Source organism: Zonotrichia leucophrys, chromosome 3 (genome assembly GCF_028769735.1).
Source record: "Zonotrichia leucophrys gambelii isolate GWCS_2022_RI chromosome 3, RI_Zleu_2.0, whole genome shotgun sequence".
NCBI classification, from domain to species: Eukaryota; Metazoa; Chordata; class Aves; order Passeriformes; family Passerellidae; genus Zonotrichia; species Zonotrichia leucophrys.
The window spans coordinates 62,979,728-63,001,195 of NC_088172.1; the positions used below are offsets into that span (position 1 = coordinate 62,979,728).

General features: G+C 42.9%; 2 protein-coding genes across 3 annotated transcripts in view; one reads left to right on the top strand and one right to left on the bottom strand.

Moving 5' to 3' along the window:
* The window catches only part of MAP3K21 (mitogen-activated protein kinase kinase kinase 21), a 40,932-nt gene extending 27,128 nt beyond the window's left edge, over positions 1 to 13,804 (bottom strand). For both annotated transcript variants that reach the window (XM_064708511.1, XM_064708510.1), the window contains exon 1: positions 12,996 to 13,804. In XM_064708511.1, the coding sequence (XP_064564581.1) occupies positions 12,996 to 13,731 (736 nt within the window). In that variant the 5' untranslated portion in view covers positions 13,732 to 13,804. The remainder of the gene's footprint in view (positions 1 to 12,995) is intronic.
* A 5,301-nt stretch (positions 13,805 to 19,105) lies between these two features.
* Positions 19,106 to 21,468, top strand: part of PCNX2 (pecanex 2) — a 151,605-nt gene continuing 149,242 nt past the window's right edge. The window contains exon 1 of the mRNA XM_064708512.1: positions 19,106 to 19,289. Within this exon, the coding sequence (XP_064564582.1) occupies positions 19,137 to 19,289 (153 nt within the window). The 5' untranslated portion in view covers positions 19,106 to 19,136. The remainder of the gene's footprint in view (positions 19,290 to 21,468) is intronic.

The window sequence follows — 21,468 nt, forward strand, 5'->3', positions numbered from 1 at the left end:
TTTGAGGTGAGCAAAAGGTGAGATATACATAGAGCAGCAAACCATGTCTGGCCAGAGTTGAACAACAACTGCATTCTCTGTTTGTTTGAGCTTGGGTTGAAATTTTATTGGGGAAAAGGAAAAAATAAGCAAGAGCCTACATATAGACCAATAAGCCAGCAATAATAGAGCACAGAGCACATTCAGACAAACCAGATTCCTGGGGATGCACATCTGCCAAACTCAGGTACAGAATGACACCCACAGTGCTACTTTCAAGACTAAGCTGAAAGCCTAGAGAAGAACCAGAAGTACTAATTGAAATTGCACCAACTTTGTTTAAAGCATAATTTTAAATCAAAGGCTTACATTCCTGCCTCAGCTTCTCTCTTCCTTTATTTGTTAATATAGCTTAAGAAGCAGTATTTACAGCAAGCATGAGGGAGGCCTGGACAGACATTTAAGGCAAGACACCTAGGAAACTTATACCAAGAACTAAGCTCTTCAATGCTACTCTTTTAACGCAGGTTATTTCCTGTGGTGTTTTCTTTTTGTTTCTAAGTACATATAGATTGTATTTCTCCAACTAATCTAGCCAAAGTTCCCATTTAAGACAACACTTCAGTTGAATTTTTTTTTTTAAATCCAAAGACTTCATACAGTTAAAGTCAGTTTCATTGCATGAACAATGCATTCCAGTGTTTTCAGGTGACTTTTCTCAGTTACCATACATATGAAATAGTTAAGTGAAAAAGGTATTCTGAGAGAAGCCAAGGCAAAGGATGGAACACCTTTTCAGTAGTTTAAATGTACTGAATTCAAATTACCTTCTAATACTTAAACTTAAAAAAGAAACATCCTGAAGTCTATTCTATCCCTCCTATCATCTTTGTACTTTCTATTACACCCCCTTTGTATTACCTATTTTGTTAGTACTAAAAATAAAACATTAAGCAATCTTATTTTCCCAAGTTAGTCAATTGCTACCAACCATTTCTTGCTACTTTATCTGCAGTTTGCTAAAGAGGTGACTATCATGGGCTTTGCAAGTCTAAGCTATTTAATACTACAGCAATTTAAGTTACTATGATTATAGGTACAAATGCCTACATATCCACCAATGATAACGTCATTCTTAGAGAATACCATAAAGGAAAGAAAGTTGTTATGCTGTACAACTCCACTTGCAAATAGAGATTGTCCAGACAATGCTGCTACTATCTCTGTTCCCCCTGCACCCAGTCAGTTCCCTCTCCAGCTGTTTGCAAGCAAATCTGGTTCCTGTTAGTTCACTAAATCAACATGCAAAAAAACCAGCAGGGTGACCCTGCATCTTTATCTGGGGACTAACAGGCAGAAAGAAACCTTATTAAATGTTGCATATTCAATTAATGAAACACAATACCTTGTCCATATTAAGAGACCCACCTCCATGATTTGGAATTGTAATTTGGCTCCAATCGTAACTGGATATTAAAATTTCAACATTGCTTGTAGAAGCCATATCTAGGTTTTAAACTGCAGATTAATTACCATAGTAAAAAATATTAGGTGTGCAAACCACAACTTAAATATGTCAGTGAAAACATTAACTCATCAGAAACTCTTCTGTCCATAAAAAGGATGATACTTTTGCCCATGAAACAGCACTCCTTAAATACCTTCCTTTTCTTCCGTGGGCTCTCAGGATGGGTTCTGCTCTCTCTGCAGCTAAAATCTGTCAGATTGTGATTTTCTCACTGGATTAAGTTCAGAGGGAAGGGAATTTTATCCTTTAAACAGTGATTACATATGCAGGAGACTTTTTTATTCTATGGATACTGTGCTCCTCTATTATCTATGTCCCTTTACAGCAGGCATATAACCGGTTCTTAATTTTCATACAACTGAAAGGAGCAGTTTGTTCTTAAATGCATTTCTCTAAAAATACCCAGCTTAAAAAAAACCCAAAACGAACAACCCAAAAAATGTACCTCAAAGGAGCCAACATATACTAAAAAAAAAAAAAAAAAAAATTATCCTGAACAAAGTGTTCCCCATTGGAAAGCCAAAACAAGACACGACTTGACAGAAAAAGTCCTTGACATCATGAACTGACAAATACACATGAACCTCATAAGAAAAGCCCAGCCCACAGTAGGATAGATGGCAAAAGAAAAGCACCAAAGGATGAGAATGACTAGGAGTCACCTGCCTCACCTGCCTTTCTGAAGAAAATGGAGGGAAATAAAAGGAAAGACAGGAAAACTGACAAGAGATTTCAACAGCTCCAACACACCTTGCATCACCATTTTTTGCTTCCCCTTTACTTCTTTAATAACTATTATTAAAGCAACTTTGGGCAAATGGAAACTTGAGAGAAAGAAGCAGCTTTAACAAGCTATTGGCACAGACTACAGATGCTGCAAGTTAGTTTACTGCATGCCATTTGTGCTTCACTTGCTCTTCAGATAGGTCTGTAATGCAAAACAGAATTTTCTATTGTGCTGTAAGAGGAAGTACTAGAGGTAACAAGCATTTATAATTAGACATTCAAATAATCATAATTTAAACACTAGATCAGCAGTAAATTCTGAAAAATGTAGGATTTGGATACTACATCAGCAAAAACTCAAAAGCAGACTGGACACCAAACAAACATTCTCAAGTTGTCTTTAATAAAATGTTACACTTAACTCTCCTATTTAAAAACTAGATTCAAGAAAAAACAACCTCATTAAAGCAATTCCTCCATAATTTTACAATTGCATGGAAATCAGTCAATACTGAAACTTAGCTTTAAAACTCAAAACACTCAGTTGTGTTCTATCTACCAGGAACTTCCTTAGTTATTTGAAACAGCAATTACTTTCTTCGCTTGCTATTTTTAAAAGGCAACTCTGAAGCAAAAAACCCCCAAAAATAGAAACAAAAAAAGTGACCAAAATGAAGGGAGATGAGAAGGACAACAGCAAGGTTGTGAATTCCTGAGTTAGATAATGTTCTAGTTTCAAACTCAGCAGAATAAAATGGCTCTGAATCCATTCCTTAAAGTACACAATCTTTTTTATGGAAGTGATTTATTTTTTTAAGGAACTTCATCCTAGTCTTAAAAAACCCACAAAATATAAGGCAAACTAAAGCTATTATGTTCAAACTGCATAAAAAGTCTTTGTCAATATATAATACATCAGGTACAGCTTCCACCAAGAGAAACTCGGAGAAAACATTAACTTCCTGCCTAACCCAAATTTAAGACCTGGCCATTCCTTAAATCAATATATGTCATACAACATACAGAATTTAACAGGCAAGGCAGATGAGGTTTTTAATCTCACAAATGACATCCAGGGGCAAGAGCTGACACATGTTACCTTCCTTCAGAACTAACAATTTAAGTTATCTATCATCAGTCAAATCATCTTTTCAATATTTTGTTTTGAAGCTATGAATATTTCATTCAAATTTGGCTCGGATTTAGAGTTATTTTTTTGAAGCCAATAGAGCATGACTCGATGCAGTTTGATATTTCAAGCTAATCAGAAGAATACACAGCTTCTGAGTACACGGAAGTATTTACATAGTTGGCATACTTTTCCTGATCATAACACATAACACTCCACAATTATGAACTTCCTTGTTGCTTTATTTTTTGTGACTTATCTCAAGGCGCATTTGATGTGTTGAAATTAGAATATTTAATACAAAAAAAGAGTCACATCAAAATAAAATAAAGTTTAATAGAAATAGATAAATACATACCTAAAAATTAAAAAGACATTCTACTTTTAAAGGTGACTTATTAGCAAAGCTGAAGTAAAGAGGTGTAGTCTGATGTCACAACCAAGACAGAAGGAATCTGCTGTCACTGAAATACCTTAACCTCCTCTTCACTGACAGCCCCTCACCATCTACAGCTTTTTCCCCCTAGGCTGAGTCTAGCAGCTGGGTAGTCTTGGGAGACTCCACCAGCCAGATAGCCCAGCAGGAAATGAAGCCTGCAAATAAACCAGCTTAGAGCAGTTTCCTGCTGAATCTCAGCAATGTTTTAACCTGACCTAGTGACCACACAGGCAGACTGAGATGTGTAGATTTGGCTGACGGGTGGGAGGTGGGTGGGGAAGCCTCCTCATACAGCTACAGCTGCTCCAGGAATCCCTGTGGCACCTGTTGCAACAAGTGGGAAGTCAAGCAACACAAACAGGTCAACCCTTTCACATCCAGTTTTAGTCAGAGATTTAAAGATAGAATCCAGATTTGCTATGTTTTTTTCCATAATAAAATCAGCTTTGACAAAATCTACTATTGGAAAGAACCCACTGAATAAACTAAAACCAGAAAAAACTCCTGGATCTCCTTTGAAGATGCCAACTGCTATGAATCCAAATTCTGGTCGTAGATACTTGGTCAGGTTTAGTCATTGAGTTAGAATCTCATCAGTTAATATGCAACCCTGTACAACAATTTCTATGAGGATTCTTAATAGGTTACACTTTATAAAGAATTTTTAGGTTGTTTATTTTTTAAAGAACATTTGAAAGAGTCTTGCTGTTTTAACAAAAAATTAAAAAGCCAAATAACCTGTTACCTAGCAAACAAAGCAGAAAAAAATTAGACAATTTTTAAATCCACTTGTTTTAAAAATACATTTAAATGCATTTGACAGCAAAGTGAAAACACTTATTTTGAAATGAGAACTCCGCAAACTTGACAGTGCTGTCCTTCTCTTGAGAAGAGAAAATGAAAGGGAAAGCTGATTGTTTGTCTCAATAGTGTAACATTAAGCAATGAGTTTAAAAGGACAATATTTTTCCTTTCTACATAATACAGGAGGAAATAAAAGCAATTAACTCCAGGAAGAACAGTGGCATCTAATCCTAATAGGAAATCAAATCACAAAACTGCCTGAACATTTAGAACTAAAATATAACCAGTTCCAAGGGTTAACTTGTCCCATAACGAACCACAGCAATGAAGCATTTACTCCTACATTTTTGAGAGGGAGGGCCAACTTATCAGCTCTGAGTTAATAGTACACCTGCCAAAACACAGATTTTAGTCACTGTGAAGAGAACAAAGAATGATTATGTAGCCAACACTGGCATGTCTAGGACTGATTTAACTGGAGCTATGACCCCCACCGCACACAAAAAAGGTTAAAGCTGGCAGGAAGCTCCAAGGAGGAAGAATACTTCTGTGGTGACATTATACATATATGTAATTTTTTCAACTTACCTTATTTAATCCATGAATTTAACAAGCAGTAAGAGGGTTAAAATTTAAACATCCATTTATTTTCAGTGACTGGATAGAGGTAGGCTCTTAGTAAAATGGTCAAGCAAGGTAAAAGTAATGAAATGTAGTTTAAAGCTGTCAATCCAGGAATGTAAGTTACACCAGTTGTTATTTTTGTACTGCTCATGAATGCAGACAGCCAAGTAATTTGGTATTTATCTGTTTTTATCTATGTATCATATGTATTTATGTTTACTTCGATGTCCTAGACATTAATTTTGCTTCTAATAAACAAAACAATCCCAAAGCTCAAAAAAAAAAAAAATCTGCATTATTAGAAGCATTATAACTGAAAGTTATTGAAACAAATTTTAGTGCCTTAAATTTTAACAAATAATCAGAAATAAATTTCAAGGTCAGAAATTACCCTATGCAGCACCCACTCCTTGCAAATATTTATCATACAAGGTCAGCCTTTTTCAGAACTTGCAACACTGAAGCAAGTTTAGAAAAAAGCTCATACTCAGTGGTAAGAAAATTTACAGATTACAAACAAAAAGCCATTCTCTTCTAAGGTCAAAGAAACCACAAAACAGCATTCAACAACCAAATACAGTTCAGTGATGTGTTACTTCTCTATTCCTTTGAGGTTGCAGAACATTTTCGTGGAGCTTTTAATATTTGCTAAGAGGGTCCAAAGATAGGCCCTGTCCCTGTAGCTCCCATGGGGATGGGGGAATAATCTGTAACTGAAAACTCAGTTATATCTCAATTTCTTCTAATGCTTGGATAACACCAACAATGTCTAAATTCCAACCACACTTTGCAGTTTGCTTATTTAAGCACAATACCTCTTTTAAGAAGTGTTATGGTCAGCAGTTAAAATTATTTTTCACTATTTAGAGGAATGAACAAAATTGTATAAGTATTTTAACAGCTAATGAGAGGTGTTTAGCTGTCTGTTTTTCTATTAACCTGGGTGAAAATAGGTTGCTTGCTCAGTACAAATTTCAGAGGCAAAAAAGTCTATGAGCCTATTTTAGGGCACCAGCTTAAAAAAAAAAAAATGAGCCAAATAATCCTTGAAGTCTTTAATACACAAATTCTAAAAACACTATAATCCAAAGCCTTACACTTCAATTTATAATGCTACCCGGAAACAGAACTCTTTACCATCAAAAACAGTGAGCAAACACAACATGCAGACTAGAATGTGACTCCCACATTCTCCATGAAGAGGTCACCATAAACCCTGGTGCAAATGAAAGTCCTGAAGAAACCTGCTAGGAATGAGTATAACACAAAGCAGAAAAAAAAAAAAAAAAAAAAAAAAGAGAAACACCAATCTTCCAAAAGTTGTAAACCAGATCACTTGGTGTTATACAATGACAAACAAACAAAGACAGGGAAGAAAAACATGAAAAACCAAGTTAGATTCAGAGAAAGATCAAAGCAATATTATTCTGGACTAAATAATCTGACCTGTTAGAGATGCAGTCTCCACACCAAATAAGAAACAACTCTCTACAGCTGTCAGATGGACATAGTTGGGAAAACATTAAAATGAAAGTCTGAATAAAAAATGAATTATAAATAGGGGTATTAAAGTTCATGAGCTTATAATTAATCAAATGACATATAGCCAGTGTTTCAGCCTAGAGTCTTGTTTTCAGCATTAAGCACTACATGTAAATTTACTTCAGCCTTGTTAAGTTTGAGGGACTTTGTTCTAAATTAATGAGCAATTTTTTCCACCTGTTAATGTTCAGACTTGAGACATAGAAAAACATCAAACAGAAGCAAATTTAGAAGATGGCAACTGAGGTGAAATAAATGGCTACTGCAGTTAAGTCTTCATCTTCAAATAAAATAACTGCTGGATATTATTCCTCCTCTGAAAGCTTAGACAGGACAAATATAGTGCTACACAGCAGCAGTTCACAAAATTTCATTTCAGGATATTGTGTTAAAATCATAATGTTTCTGAATATTATTTTTAAATGCTGAAGCACATCCTTCAACTGGAAATTAGGCCTCTACAACATTTTAACACTATAGTTATTTCTATGGTGGAATGAGACAATCACAGCAACCAGCTACTCAAAACTGTTCTCTCCTGAATTCCAGTATCTTCCTGGACACAAACTACAAAACATATTTATATGCAACAAGCATATATATCAAGTGAATATTAAAACAGGTGCAAAACATAGCATTGCCTTTGATGAACTGGAAAAAGATACTACTAGCTCAAGGCTGCTAAGCATTTGATGCTCCCACAGAATCCAGCTAACCTTCAGGGCCTTTCAAAAAATAGAATCCCTATTTACATAGTCTGAGCACACATGAAATAATGAAAAAAAATACTGGGAGCAATGTTTCATGAGACTTAGAACTCTTTCATGTGACATAAGGATATTCAAAAGAAAAACTTACTGGAAGTCAATGGCATGCTAAGTTTAAGTAGATCACAACATTCAAAACAGGTAGTGTTTCCCAAATAAATGAAATTTTGCAATCCTACTGGTATTTGCATGAAGGTGGTTTTATTTTCGTTTTCTGTGTTTTTTTTAAAGAATACTTAACTAATAAGGTTATAAAAGTCAGTGCTCCTTCCTGCATATCCACTTCCAGATGCTCCAGGATGTATGTTCTTAATGCTGCAATGCCGCAGCGTTACTTTTACAGCAAAGCACAAGGCAGAGCTACTGCCTCTCAGACATGGCATATGAATCTGGTACACCTGGCATCATTTCTAACTTTATGTGATTTTTAAGTAATTAAGAACAATGTAAAGCATTTAAGTACCATGACTTCCTATATGAAGAGAGCATGGAAAACTTCTGGCCCACGATTCTACCTGACTGATATTTATCCAAGTGATACCACATTCTCAAAGATGTGGTTCCTATGGGTTTTATGAAAATGGGTTGTCTTCTGGCAGAGGGATTTCAGTTAGTTCTGCCAGGAAAAACATCCACTCCCCTCCAGACCCCAGCTGCCACCAGCAGCTTAGCAGCCAGCCAGGCACTACCAGCAGTGTCAAACCAATTACAGCATTTGCAGCATGCTACAGGAGGTGCCCGAGTCACCCAGCACTGGAGATGGGCACCTTGGGACAGCCAGGCTTAGCCCACCAGGGACACTGGAGATGTGGAAATCAGTGTGAGACTGTAAGTTCCACAAATGGGGGTGCCAGGAGGAGGAGATTGAGATGCAGAATACATCAGGTTCTTTAGTTTTGTTACACCACAATAGGTGAGCAGTAATTGGCACAGTGCTGCTGACAGAAAAAACTCCAATTTTCACTGCCATGAGCGAGCATCTTGGAACTTTATTTTCAAAGGAAGTTACACTGAAGCTCAAATCTACTGAAAAACCATTTCTCATCTCTCTCAAAGCTACCAAAGACAATTGTAATAGAATGTAATTTTGAATTCTCTTGGTAGCTGTACAAGATTCTGCATTTCAAACACTTAATAACAGCTGTACTTTAGATGTGAACAAGCATTAACCTCTTCAAAACAGTTAAGAGACAAATTATGCACCCTAGTGATTTCAGAATATATAAAATCAGTTCAGAAAATGGCAGATAGGCTTAACTCTAGTTTCTTCCTCTCCCTTAACAGCTAGCCTAAAGCTGCTATACAGACACGTTTGAGAGAAAGCAGTTTTTACAAATTTTGGAAAACATCTCCATCTTATTTTAAAAGGTGCTTAATAAAAAATAATAAAAGGTGCATAACCTGAGCAATTCTGCTGCAAATTATGAGAATTTGTTCTTGCTTTTCTCAAACTCCAGGACACCCTGCCTCATCAAAAGCAACTGATTCAACAGTTCTGTCAAAACACATCACACTTGCTTTTAAGGTTTTAAAATCAAATGGTTTCTATTCTCTAACTGCTACTCAGTATACTAGTTTGAAGAACATGACATTACAGTGGGTTTCCCTCTCCTATGTTTGATTCCTTCAGATTCAAGTAATTCTCATTAGCACTGTCACTTCCATGGCCTTATTCAACAATCCTTGAAACTCCAGCTGACCTCGACAATTTCAAAAAGCAATATAAACTCAATGCCCTTCACAGCTGAGGGCTGCAAAGGACCCTGGACTGCTGGAGGAGCTGGTGAAAGCCACAGCAAACCAAACCCTTCTGGCACATCCATCTATGACAAGTGAGTACAGAGCACTTTATCAGTACTGTGTTAGTACACTTAATCTACACATAACCAACTCTGTAATCGTGGATATGTCTACGCCATAAGCAAGATATTCTGAACTTACTGCAATGGTTCCTACAAGTACATAAGGCTGCTGCACTAGAGATAAAGTGCATTTTTTAAAGGCAGAAGCAGTGCACAGTCTGAAATCAACCCCAGAATCACAAACCTCTGTTTTCTCTAGCCTTGACTTCAGATAGTGAAAATGTGGCATACTCTAGCTGAACATACCACCAGCTTTTTTCAGGACAGAATAATCAGGGAAGGCTGTGCTGAGCCCTTACACAACCACAGGTCTTATAACTAATAAAGTGTCCTTGCTCAGAAGCAAGAAATTTCATCCCCTCAGAGAAAAAAGCTGCCCTTCCAAAGAGTCAGAAAAAAAGCTGAGATGTGGTAAAAAGACACACATAACTTATAGTGTCTGGTCTTGTAGATGAATTCCTGTCTTCTATTTCCAGTAAAACCTAATTTCTTTTCATAATCAGCAGGCATGCTAAATCAAGAATAACTTCCTACCCAGAAGACAGAGTTAGGAATATTCAAGTATTTTCACAGTTTTTAAGACATCTCCTTTTCGGTTAAAGCATCAATTAATTCAGAATTCCTTTAGTAACAATGATGGGTTGAACAAAATAGAATTTTCTTCCATGATTTTTATTCGTATTTTAGATTAGGTAAAGTTCGCCTGTTAATCTTTTATTTTAGATTATGTCTTTAATCTATAAAGTATATTGAGGAATGTAAGAACTGCTTATGAGAAGTTATCCTCAAAACAGGCCATGATATTTGTCAGTGAAACCTCTCACCACTTCAGTCATACAAGGTTTTATAAAGCACCCACGACTAGTAAGGCAACATTAGACATCATGGTTACTATGTTTCATTTAAGCACACATATCTAAAGCTAAGTGTTCTTAACACTTTTGTTTTGTCTGCTTTTGAAAATTTATTTTACCTGGACTCTAGAACTGAAGAAACTCTCTCTGCTGTTAATAAAACTCATGAGTTACATTTCACTTCCCTGTTCAGCCCTCAAAACCAAGTTTGTTAGTTTTCCTCCCTGATATGGAAAACCTTTGCTTACTTATTAATTTCCCTTACTCTGGCAGAAACACAAACCTTTTCCCACCTCCCAGAAAGAGCCCATGAAACAAGAGCATTCAAACCCAGACAGTCACTGGGCTTTGTTAATAAAAGCTGGCTGCTCTCACGGCTCTTCTGTTTGTGGCACTTCTTCTCCAGTCCTGTCAATGTGGCATCAGCGAAGCCACAACAGAAATGCTACAGAGATCCCAGCTCCATAAAACTGCACAGAGAGAAGCAACATGCTTGCCTTTGAGATGCTTGCTATTGCCTGCCAACCACAAGTCCAGACACATACCTTTTCTGGATCAAATACACTGGTAGAAGGGGCTCCCTTTCCCAGCTGGAAAAATTAGTTCCCGCCTACTTGCTGGGGAAATAGTTTGAGAAGCATTCCTTACCACATCACAATAAGGACAGTAATTTTTCCAATTTATTGTCTGAGGAAGAAGAAAAAATCCTTCTTAACAAAAATAACAAGGTTAGCACAAAACTGATACACTCGTATGCTACCTAGAGCTGCTTAAGGGCGAGCACTGAAGCACCACCAGCAGCAGTGCCTGGAAAGCAGCGAGGAGCAGGAGAGGAATGGGCGCTGCCAGACCCGTCTGGGGCTGCAGCCACTGCACAACTGCTCCTGTCCACGCCAAGCAAGTCGCTCACTCAACCCTGGCAGCATTCCACTCCCACTGTGCAAGACTGCAAAAGACTACAGAAATAGGGTGAAGGGAAATCTTTAATGAATGGATGAGTTACCAGAATGGGATACTGCCATGACTTGCAGTCATTTTAAATTCATGTTGTTGAACAGTATATGGTACCAGCAGGGCACCGCTGTCTTCCAACACTATCATTTAGGTGGATGATCAAGAGACATAATTCTGTTTAGGATATTCAATACTTCTTCAAACTAAGAAGTTTGTTTGAAGTGTCTTGCCAAGATTAAGAAATACATGTGAGAGATCTAGCTCAAGTTAAGTGCATCTGCAACAGGAGTTAGAAATGGAAGCAGTGAATAGGCACCTAAGCTGAGGTTATAATCAGAATGATATTTTTAGATGCTCTGCCATTACCCCTATAAGATGACAATGGTAATCAGTTCTCAGCAGTACCCAACTCAGCTCCCAGTGTTATGCTAAACCACAGGGTTATGAATTTATTTCAGACACGAACTTCGTCACTGTCATTTAACACGCTGCTGGCATGCAGCAGCCCACTCTAAGGAGAGCCACTAAGCACTCCAGGTGAAGCAGCTCATTCCTTACACAGCAGCAAACTAAAAGGGCACAAGCTGGCTACAGACCACTTGCTAGAAATAAAGGTGTTGGCCATGACGCTAAACGTCCAAGAGTTCACCACCCGTGCTACAAACTGAGCCACAAACACAGCTGAGCTAGGTTCTTTCTTTATCAAACAAATAGTGAAAGTATTCTCAGAACAGTCAGTCCCATGACTGAGCCTTGTCTTAACAGGCCATGCATGGTGACCTTCAAGACACACAGCCTCTTAAACAAAGTGCTTCAAACTTGAATGAAGCTTTTTTGTTTCTGCTGGACTACTTAAGGTCTCCTAACTGGAAAAAAAAGACTAACACATTGCTGCACTTTTGGAACATTCAGAACAAAAAGTAAAGAGTGGAGATAGTTTCAGATACTTGAGGAAACGCACAGATTTCCACTTTCAGGTCATCATTTCTAACACAACTCCAACCGCAAGCCATAAACACTCTACTCTAGTAATCCAGCTTTCCAAATGCACAGTGGCAAAAATCTTAGATGTTTCTGCATTGTCAGATGGACCAAGGAGCCATTAAGCAAGAATTGAGCAACTCCCCCATTCCTGCAGGTGCATTTGCCCATGCCAAGGGATGAAAGCAAATCTGGCATCTGAACAACAACTGGTTTTAAAATACTTGTCTTTTCCACCTCAATGTTGGCTAAGTGGACAAATTTTATCAATGTTAAATGCATGCAGTGAAAACCAGAAACACATACGATTGTACGGCAGTGAAATAGAAGTGATACACTCATTAAATCTTTTCTTTACAAGGCGCTTGGTTCCTTGGGTTAGTTTTAAAAGCCAGGACCACACAACATCAGAGTAAATACAGCCTTGTAGATTTGCAATTGTGGTGGCTGCGCACAGAATTTTATCCCGCTCTCAGTGAGCTTCCCTCCGAGGGGGCCGGGCTTTGCGTGCGCTGCAGGTACCCCCGGTTCCTGCCGACCTCTCCACGAGTTCGCAGCCAGCTCTCAGCCCGGCAAACCAACCTGCCGCTTGCCCAAGCTTCTGGCACCGGGTGCCCGAGTTGCGACACCCGTCCCCCGGTGGAACAGGGCTCTCGGACGGAGCCCGTCCAGGCCCGGCCACCGCCCCCGCACCGCGGCCAGCGCCGCCACGCCGGGACCCCCGGGCCCCGCGGCCTAAGGCGGGGACATCCCGTCGCCGTCCGAAGGTCCCTCGTCACCTCCCCCCCGCCCCGCCCGGGACTCACTGTTGCTCGACTTGAGGTCCCGGTGCAGGATGGGGACGATGGCCTCGTCGTGCAGGTAGAGCATGCCGCGGGCGATCTGCACCGCCCAGTTCACCAAGATGTGCGGGGGGATGCGGCGGCCCCCGCGGGCGGCCGCGGCCCCGGGGGCGGCGGCCAGGGCCCTGTTGAGGGATCCGCCGCGGGCGAACTCCATGACGAGGCAGAGGTTGGGCTCCCGCAGGCAGACCCCGTGCAGGGCGATGATGTTGGGGTGCCGTAGCATGGAGAAGAGCTTGGCCTCCTGCCGCACGCTCTCCGCCGTGGCCGTGATGTCCTCGTCGGGGTCCTGCCGTGCCGCCTTCACGGCCACCTCGCGGCCCCGCCAGGTGGCCCGGTACACCTTCCCGAAGCCCCCCACGCCGATGATCTCCTGCAGCTCCAGGTGCTGGAAGTCGATCTCCGTTAGGCTCCCCGCGGGGTCCTCCAGCCCGCTGCCCCCCGTGGCCGTTCCACCGCGGGGCTGGCGGGTCACGTAGTTGGCCGGGAAGATGCCGAGGCGGTGGCGAATCTTCCCCGCCCACCAGCCGTCGTCGCCGGACACCGCCGCGTCCTGCGACAGCACCTCCACCACGTCCCCTCGCCGCAGGCTCAGCTCGTCCTCGCCGCTCGCCTCGTAGTCGTACAGCGCCGTCCACAGCGGGCACGGAGCGCCGCTGCCACCGGCGGACGCCGCCGCCCCGGCGCCCGGCAGAGCCATGGCAGCGACCTCAGCGCCGGCAGCCACCAGCAGCAGCGCCGCCGACGCGGGAGCGCCCGCCCGGCCGCATCCTCACCTGCTGCTGCCGCTGCCGCCGCCGCCACCGAGCGGGAGCCGCGGGAGGGGAGGGCGGGGCGCGGGCAGGGGCGGGGCCGCCCGGCCCGGTCGCCGCCGCCGCCGCCGCGGGGCTCCAGCGGGGAGAGCGCAGGCGCGCGCGGGAAAGGCGGGGAGGGCAGCGCCGGTGCCCCGCGCCCGCCCGCCCGCGCCCGCCCATTGGCCGCCCGCAGTCACGTGGCGCTGGGCGCGGAGGGGCCGGTGCGGTCCGGGGGACCGGGACGGGGCTGAGGGGGCCGTGACCCCCCTTTTGTCCCTCCGGGGCTGCAGACCGGGCCGGGGGCTTGTGCCTCCTCTGCAGCTTACCCTCTCCTTCCTTTGCGGTTTTGGGGCTCCTTTGGAGCGAGCCCCCAGCGGGTTCTGAAGAAACAGCTTCCTCGGTTCGTGCTTGCTCCGTCACCTGCCTCCGCCGTTCGTGGGCTCTCACAGAACGGGTCGGGTTGGAAGGGACCGCAGTGGTACATCTGTTCCAAGCTCAAGCAGTATCATCCTAGAGCACATGGCACAGGATTGAGGCGAAGTGGTTCTTGTACATCTCCATTGAGGGAGAGCTCTGGACAATCTGTTCCAGTGTCCAGTCAGCCTCACAGTAAAGCATTTCTTCCTCGTGTTCAGGTGGAATTTCCTGTGCATCAGTTTCTGCCTGTTGCCTCTTGTCCTATTGCTCAGCCCCACTGCGAAGTGCCTGGCACTCTCCCTTTAGATACTGATACACATGGATGAGGTCCCTTCTCAGTCTTCTCTGCTCGAGGCTGAACAGGCCCAGCTCCCTCAGCTTGTCCTTGTGGGAGATGCTCCAGACCCGTAATTACCTTTGTTGCCCTCCTCTGGGCCCACTCCAACTCTCCCCTGCTCACCACCCTGACCATGCAGGGGCTGAGAGAGTCCCAGCCCTCTGTGGTGTGATCACACAATCCTTTCAATTAAGAGGTTGCCTGAAAATAGCAAACGCTGTGTATGTGCTATTTCTGGGTAAAGATTCTCCTGGTTTTAAGTGGAAAAATCGTATCACTTTCTAAACTAGAGTTGTCGTTTCCTTGGAAGTTGGAGGGAAGTGTGTGGGCTGGGGACGCCCTCTTGTCTCGCCAGCGTGGTGGGAAACAGTGGTTCCAAGTGGAAGGAAATGAGTTTTCATGCCAGGAGCCAATCACTGTGCTGTGGGACCTGTGGTTATGGATGTGGTTGCTGCCAGCAGAGGCCCTGAGGAGGACAGTAAAGGCTCGGGAAAGGTGCAAAAAAAGCAGTGCTGGGTTGAATAACCTGGTGTGATGAACACTCTATGTTTTGCACAAAAACTTACATTCAGAGCACTGTACATCTCTACATAAATGCAAAATTTGCAGCTGGGTACCACAGAACTAAGTTTTGAACATAAAGACAGTAATTTTAAAAAAATTAAAATTACAGTATTCAAAAATCATAAATTCTTGTTTACCTCACTGTATTTATAGTTATACACAATGCAAAAATACAATTATGCTAAAGTGACTTACTGAACCACATTAACCAAAAAGAAAGAATGCAGAACTAGCATGTCTATCAAGTCTTCTCCCATTTCCTTTAATATAACATTGCCTTGCAGCTATTCAGAGAGGTAATTACAAGCCTTTCCCTTATCTGCATATTTGCCTTATTATAAAAGCCATAAAGTATGTTGTAATACAAGCGTTCTGCCACACAAATTCCACCTTGTACTTTGTTATCTAAAAGAATCTGCAGGAACTAATTAAGTGTGGAATGTTTTGGGTCAGACAAGGTATTGGTTGCAGTACAGTGAAATGTTTAAATATTTATCTAGAGCTATTATTCCAAAATTTGCTTTCTGAAGTGCCACTATCCACTAGCAATCGCTGCAGTCAGGTTAGACTTTGTTCTTCAGCACCCAGTGCTCCAGGATGTTGCTGTATAGTTGCTGTTCCTAGTTCAAATAATGGAAATATTGTGACCCAAAACAGTGTGAAGTGCCCTTAACTTTCCTGACGGCACCACCTAGTGGAGTTAGCGGCTAAAAGAGCGGCGTACAGATGGCTCAGGCCCTCACTGGCCTCTTTGTTGACAAAAGAGGTCCCTTTTTTCATCTTTGGCTCTCCTGCAACTGTGTAGCTACAATACTGTGCATCTACCTTGTGTCCAGGACACATATCCTGACCTGGAAATTACAGGAACCCTTCAAAACTGCAAGTATCCTTACCCCCCAAAAAAAACCCAGCTTGGTGAAAGCATTATCCAAAGACGAGGAAGAGTTGAAAGATTTGAGTGATGTGTGGACAAATGTCGTGGTTTAACCCCAGTTAGCAGCCAAGCCCCACGCAGGCACTCACTCACTCCCCCACCAGCAGGATCGAGGAGAGAATCAGAAGAGTAAAAATGAGAAAACTTGTGGGTTGAGATAAGACAGTTTAATAGGGAAAGGGAAGCCACACTCACAAGCAAAGCAACAAGGAATTAATTCATCCCTTTCCATGCACAGGCAGGTGTTCAGCCACCTCCAGGAGATCAGGGTCCCATCACATGTAATAGTTTCTTGGGAAGAAAAGTAACTAAGATATTATCACTCCAAATGTCGTGCTCTTCCTCCTTCTTCCTCCCACTTTATATACTGAGCATGATGGTCTAGAATATCCCTTTGGGCAGTTTCAGTGACCTGTCCTGTCTGTGCTTCCTCCCAGTTCTTCTTTTTTGTGCCACCTCACTGGCAGGACATGAGACACAAAAAGATTTAAGAGAAATGTGACATAGCAACAACCAAAATATGATTGTGTTAATAACAGTATTTTCATATGGAATCCAAAACACGGCACTGTACCTCCTACCGAGAATGACTCTATCCCAGCCAAAACCAGGACAAGTCAACCTAATATCAATTGCAGTCTGCATTATCTAGGCCTTCCACTTTTTAACCTACATGAGTTAGAGGTCTCAAAAAACAGAAGACAGGAGGTTTGAAGAAGCTTTCTCTTTGCACCCTAGTTTACCCACCTTTCTATATTGGAGCTGTGCATGTAAACAAAATTATTTGCTGGCCTGCCTGTGGGAAAATGACTTCAGCATTTTCTGAAAGTTAACACTTTTAGTTATGATACATCAAAAACATTATTCATAGCTGCATATGGCACTTGATTCAATCATTACAATTGGTTTAATTAACTTTGTCATCTTTGAAAAGAACTTGCAAGGATAAAAAAAAAGTTCACTCAACAAGGCAGAAGTTTGGGCAAGATGTGTTTACAGGAGTAGCACATGAGGCATGGCCAGGACTGTGCCTCCTTCATACAGCTCAGGAAACATCCCAAGGTCACACTGAAGAAGTACTCAAGCCCCAAGGCTGTAGATCCTTTGGCATCAAATGGTGGCAGTGCTGCTGAGGGAAACAATGCCATTCCTCCCCTGCTCCCAACCACTTGTTCACAGTGCTGTATCATCCCTCCCATCAGGCCAAAACTAGCACGGCCACATCACCTGAGACATCAGGAGGAAAGCTCAGGTATGTGTCATGAGCTATAATAGCACCTGTGGTCTCTTACCTTTGTAAAAAAAATAAAAATCCACACAAAGCACAGCAGAATAGCATGTTTTGTCTGTGAAACTGTAGCCACAGTCAGGAAAAATTGAAGTAGGGTAAATTTTGTGATGTGCAAGATGATGTATCCATTTCATACATGCATCCTTCACAAAAATGACTGTAATAAAGGTCAATATATGTGGAACAGTCCCTAGAAGGGACTGGTGAGACACTTAAAATTGAATTTCACTGCTATTTTCTGATGGTTGGGAGTGGGAGGTGGTGAGCATCGTGTGAGTTCAGCCCTGGTGTTCACAACCCACCTTACACCCCTGTGAAAAACGCCAATCACTTGTTTTTAAAATTCTAAAAGTTTAATAGTAATAAAATGGTTATATAAAAACAGTAATACAATTAGAGTAATAGTAATTTGGACAATTTGAATTAGGACAAATATGAGACAACAAATACAAAGAGTTATAGACGTCCGGGTACCTTTTTCTGGGCAGCACGAGCCCGAAGAAGGACACCTGTTAACAAAGGATTAAAAACAATAGCCTGTTGCATAGTCATACACTTCATACATGATGCATAAATTGCATTCAAACACAGGATTCTGTCTGGTCATCGTCAACTTCTTCCTCCGAATCCTAACAGCACCTTTGAGGCGGGAAGAAGTTCGTTTCTTCTGATAACAGGGCAATAAATTCTTTTTCTTGGAAAGACTTAGGTGTCCTGTGGCTGCTCTCTTACTACGAGTCCTTTCTTTTAAACAAAGCATCTTACATAGCATCGTTTCTATTTTAACAATTTTTATAACCTAAAACTATATTTAACACAGTACTTAAGAGAGTTAATACAGCATTACTTTCTAAAACAACACATATAATATTCATTTTAATATTTGCGAAAAGCCAATCATAAAATACATGCATTTTTCACACCCTTTTACTTTGGGGGCGTCCCATAAGAATATACCTGATATCCTTATGCCTCATTCTTTACCGACTTTATTCTCTCCTTCCTAAGTCTTCCACTCAGCTCCATCGCCTTTTCAGCCCCCATGTCCCGCACTTCGCCTGAGCTTCCTCCAGCCCCCCTACCTCCTCACTCCGCTGGTTTGAGGTCAGCTGCATGAAACGCTTTACGAAGGCAGACTGAGTTTTTCCCCTAAAGCCATTATTGAAAAAATTCGAATGTTTTTTTTGAGGAATTTCCCCCCCACCCCGCCCAAAACACATCTCAAGTCTACGCAGAACGGGTGACACCGAAGTTGGGCAGAGCTCTCAGATCGGAAACTCGTGATGTATCGGGCAGGATCACTGAGAACCCGGCGGTGGGGGAGTGGCCGCCGAGGCGCGCAGCCCAGCTGGCGGCCGCCGGGGCTGCCCCCGAGCCGCGCTTTTCCTGCACCTGTGAGCGCACCTCGCGGTGCCCGGGGCGGGACGCGGCCGTGACGGGCACCCCCGCGCCAGAACCGCCCCCCCTCCGCCGCGGCTCGGCCCGGCCCCGCTCCGCCCCGCGGCCTCCGAGCGCTGCCGCCGCTCCCGGCAGCCGGGCGCGGACCCCGGAGTGGCGGCGGCCGCGGCCCCGCGGCGGGGCAGAGCGGGCGCGGTGCCCGGCGGGGGGCGGCCCGTGACGGCGCCCTCCCGGCGGCGGCGGCGGCCGGGGTGGGGCGGGCGGGATGCTCGGCGTCGCGGGGCACCATGGGAGAATCCGCGGGCGCCCGGCATGGCGGCGGCGGCGGCGGGCGGCTGAGGGGCGGCGGTGGCGGCGGCGGGGGGCGGCCATGGTGTCGCCGGCGGCGCGGCTGGTGGGGCAGGGCGTGTGGGCGGCGCTGACCGGGGGCTGGTACCACGACCCGGAGCAGGGCGCCTTCACCAACAGCTGCCACCTCTATCTGTGGCTGTTCCTGCTGACGCTGCCCATGGCCCTGCACCTGGTGAGAGGGGCTGCCTGAGGGCGGGCGGGAGGCGACGGGGCGGGAGCCGCGGGCCCCGGCCCACAAGCGGCAGCGGCGAGGGCGTGTGCGCTCAGCCGGCTGTAAACTGCGCTCGGGGGCTTAAATATTGGGGTTCTGGGCTTTACCTGGGGGTTTGTGTCTAAAGGTTAGCGGGGTGAGTCCGCCGGCTGCGCTAGGCAGGGGCCGGACCCTTGGCCCTGCCGAAGGAGTTGGGCAGGGGTGCAGCGCTGGCCTCTGCGAGGGCTGAATGACCGTGGGGACGTTTGCTCAAAATTCTCTTTGAGAGACAGGTGTTTTGGTTTTGTTTTTTTTAAGTTTGATTCAGTCTGAGCTGCTGAGAAGGTTAAATAAATGGAAAAATCCAGATACCATGTAATTAATACGCTTTGCTGAATGTCACTAGTGAATCACATGGCTTTTTGTGTCATGCAGCTCCCTTTGTGCTGAAATTTAAACTTTGCAAGTGAATAATGACTAGAGTTTGTTTGCTGGACTTTAAGACTTATTTTCCTGAAAAGCTTGAAACTTTTGCTCTTGTTTTTGTGTGCTTTCCTATTGTGTGAGAAAAGCTTAAAGTGTGCTGGATCATCGAATCTATTTTGGTGTGTCCTTCAGTGATTATAGGGTAATATTGCTTCCGTTAGAAGTACTTTCCATCCATTTGGTTCCTGGAGTGACTCAACTAAATTCTCAACTTCTAAATAGATTTCTTCACCCTACATGGTCAGATATGGGCCTGATTATCAAAAACAGAGAGCATTTATGAATCCCCCTGCAATCCCAGTGGAAAGCAAATCTTGTACTTCCAAGCGTGAATTGGTATTGGATTTTGTGGCATGGATTGCAGTGAATTCCTGAAAGAATGGCTCATGGAGTTAATGAACCAGAATAACAATGTGCTTTCTTCTGACTGATTGCATATTTCCTATGCAAACTAGCAAGTTGTAGGATTGTCTTGCATTGTAGGATTTGCTGTCCAAGTCACAAGTGTGATTAAAAAGGAAAAAGAATTGAAGGCTAACTTTTTTTAGTTGAAAGAAGTATGTATCTGGAAGGATTCCTTGTGGGAAACTTCGGAACTGAGGAAAGTGTGGGGGTTGCACAAAAGAACACTGGACTCTAGGTCAGAGCTAAGCTAGAAGTCATTTTTTAAAGGGGAGAAATGTAACTTATCTAGTGAAATCTCTTGGGCATCATCTTTGCTTACCTAGATGGACTTGCTTTTTCTGCAGACTGACTTTCTGATGAATCATCTGGTTAAATGCAGGACTTGTGTTCTTGAGCTAACACATTGCTGTGGGAATCCTTTGTCCTTGATAAGAGTAAAGTGTTTATTATGATGGCTGCTTGACAGTAATTATGTTCCTACACATTTTCTTGTTTTCAAGTGGCTTGTTTCTAAGGCTTTGTAAACTTTATGCAAGACATCTATTCTTGCCACTTAGAAACTTGAACTTGCTTTTTAGAGAAAGGTCTTTTTCTGGTTTATAAGAAATTTTGTTTATAATATTCAGTAATGTTTGGGGTGATATATATGTTACATACTTGACACCAATATTTTGGATTCAGCTAAAGCAGTCAGTGATGTTTCTTGAAATGGCAAAATGAAAACAGGTAAGAGTACTGCTTTTTAAATTTTTCCTTTGCTTGGGATAGTCTTTTGTTGAAGTCAGGAAGTCTCTCTGAAACAGTGTGATTTGAATCAAATGGCAAAACCCATCCATCTGTTTTTGGTTTTTTCACAGTGGCTCAGCAGAGGCGTGCTGACGGTAGCATTGAGAAGCTTAAAGTATCAAGTTGTTTCTGTTGTGTGGATGGGGAATTTCTTTCTCTAGCTTATTCAGCATAGCTTACTTTGGTACTAAGGATTCCTTTATTAGCTTTCCCCGCCCCTGAAAATGCAGCTCTGTGTTTCCATTACTTTATTTTCTTTATCATTTAAACATTAAAAATGTACATTGGATATTTCGAGCATCGTTGCTGTTCAAATCAACTTTCAAAATTATGAGATCTCTTCTGTGCCACATCAACTTTCATAATATATTAGGAATTAAAGTTATCTTATTCCACCAAACAGTTGAGGATCCCTAGGTGTTTTTCAAATGAAAATAGTGATAACTCTTTAGTATTCAGCCCCAGTAAAACACCAGTGACCTAG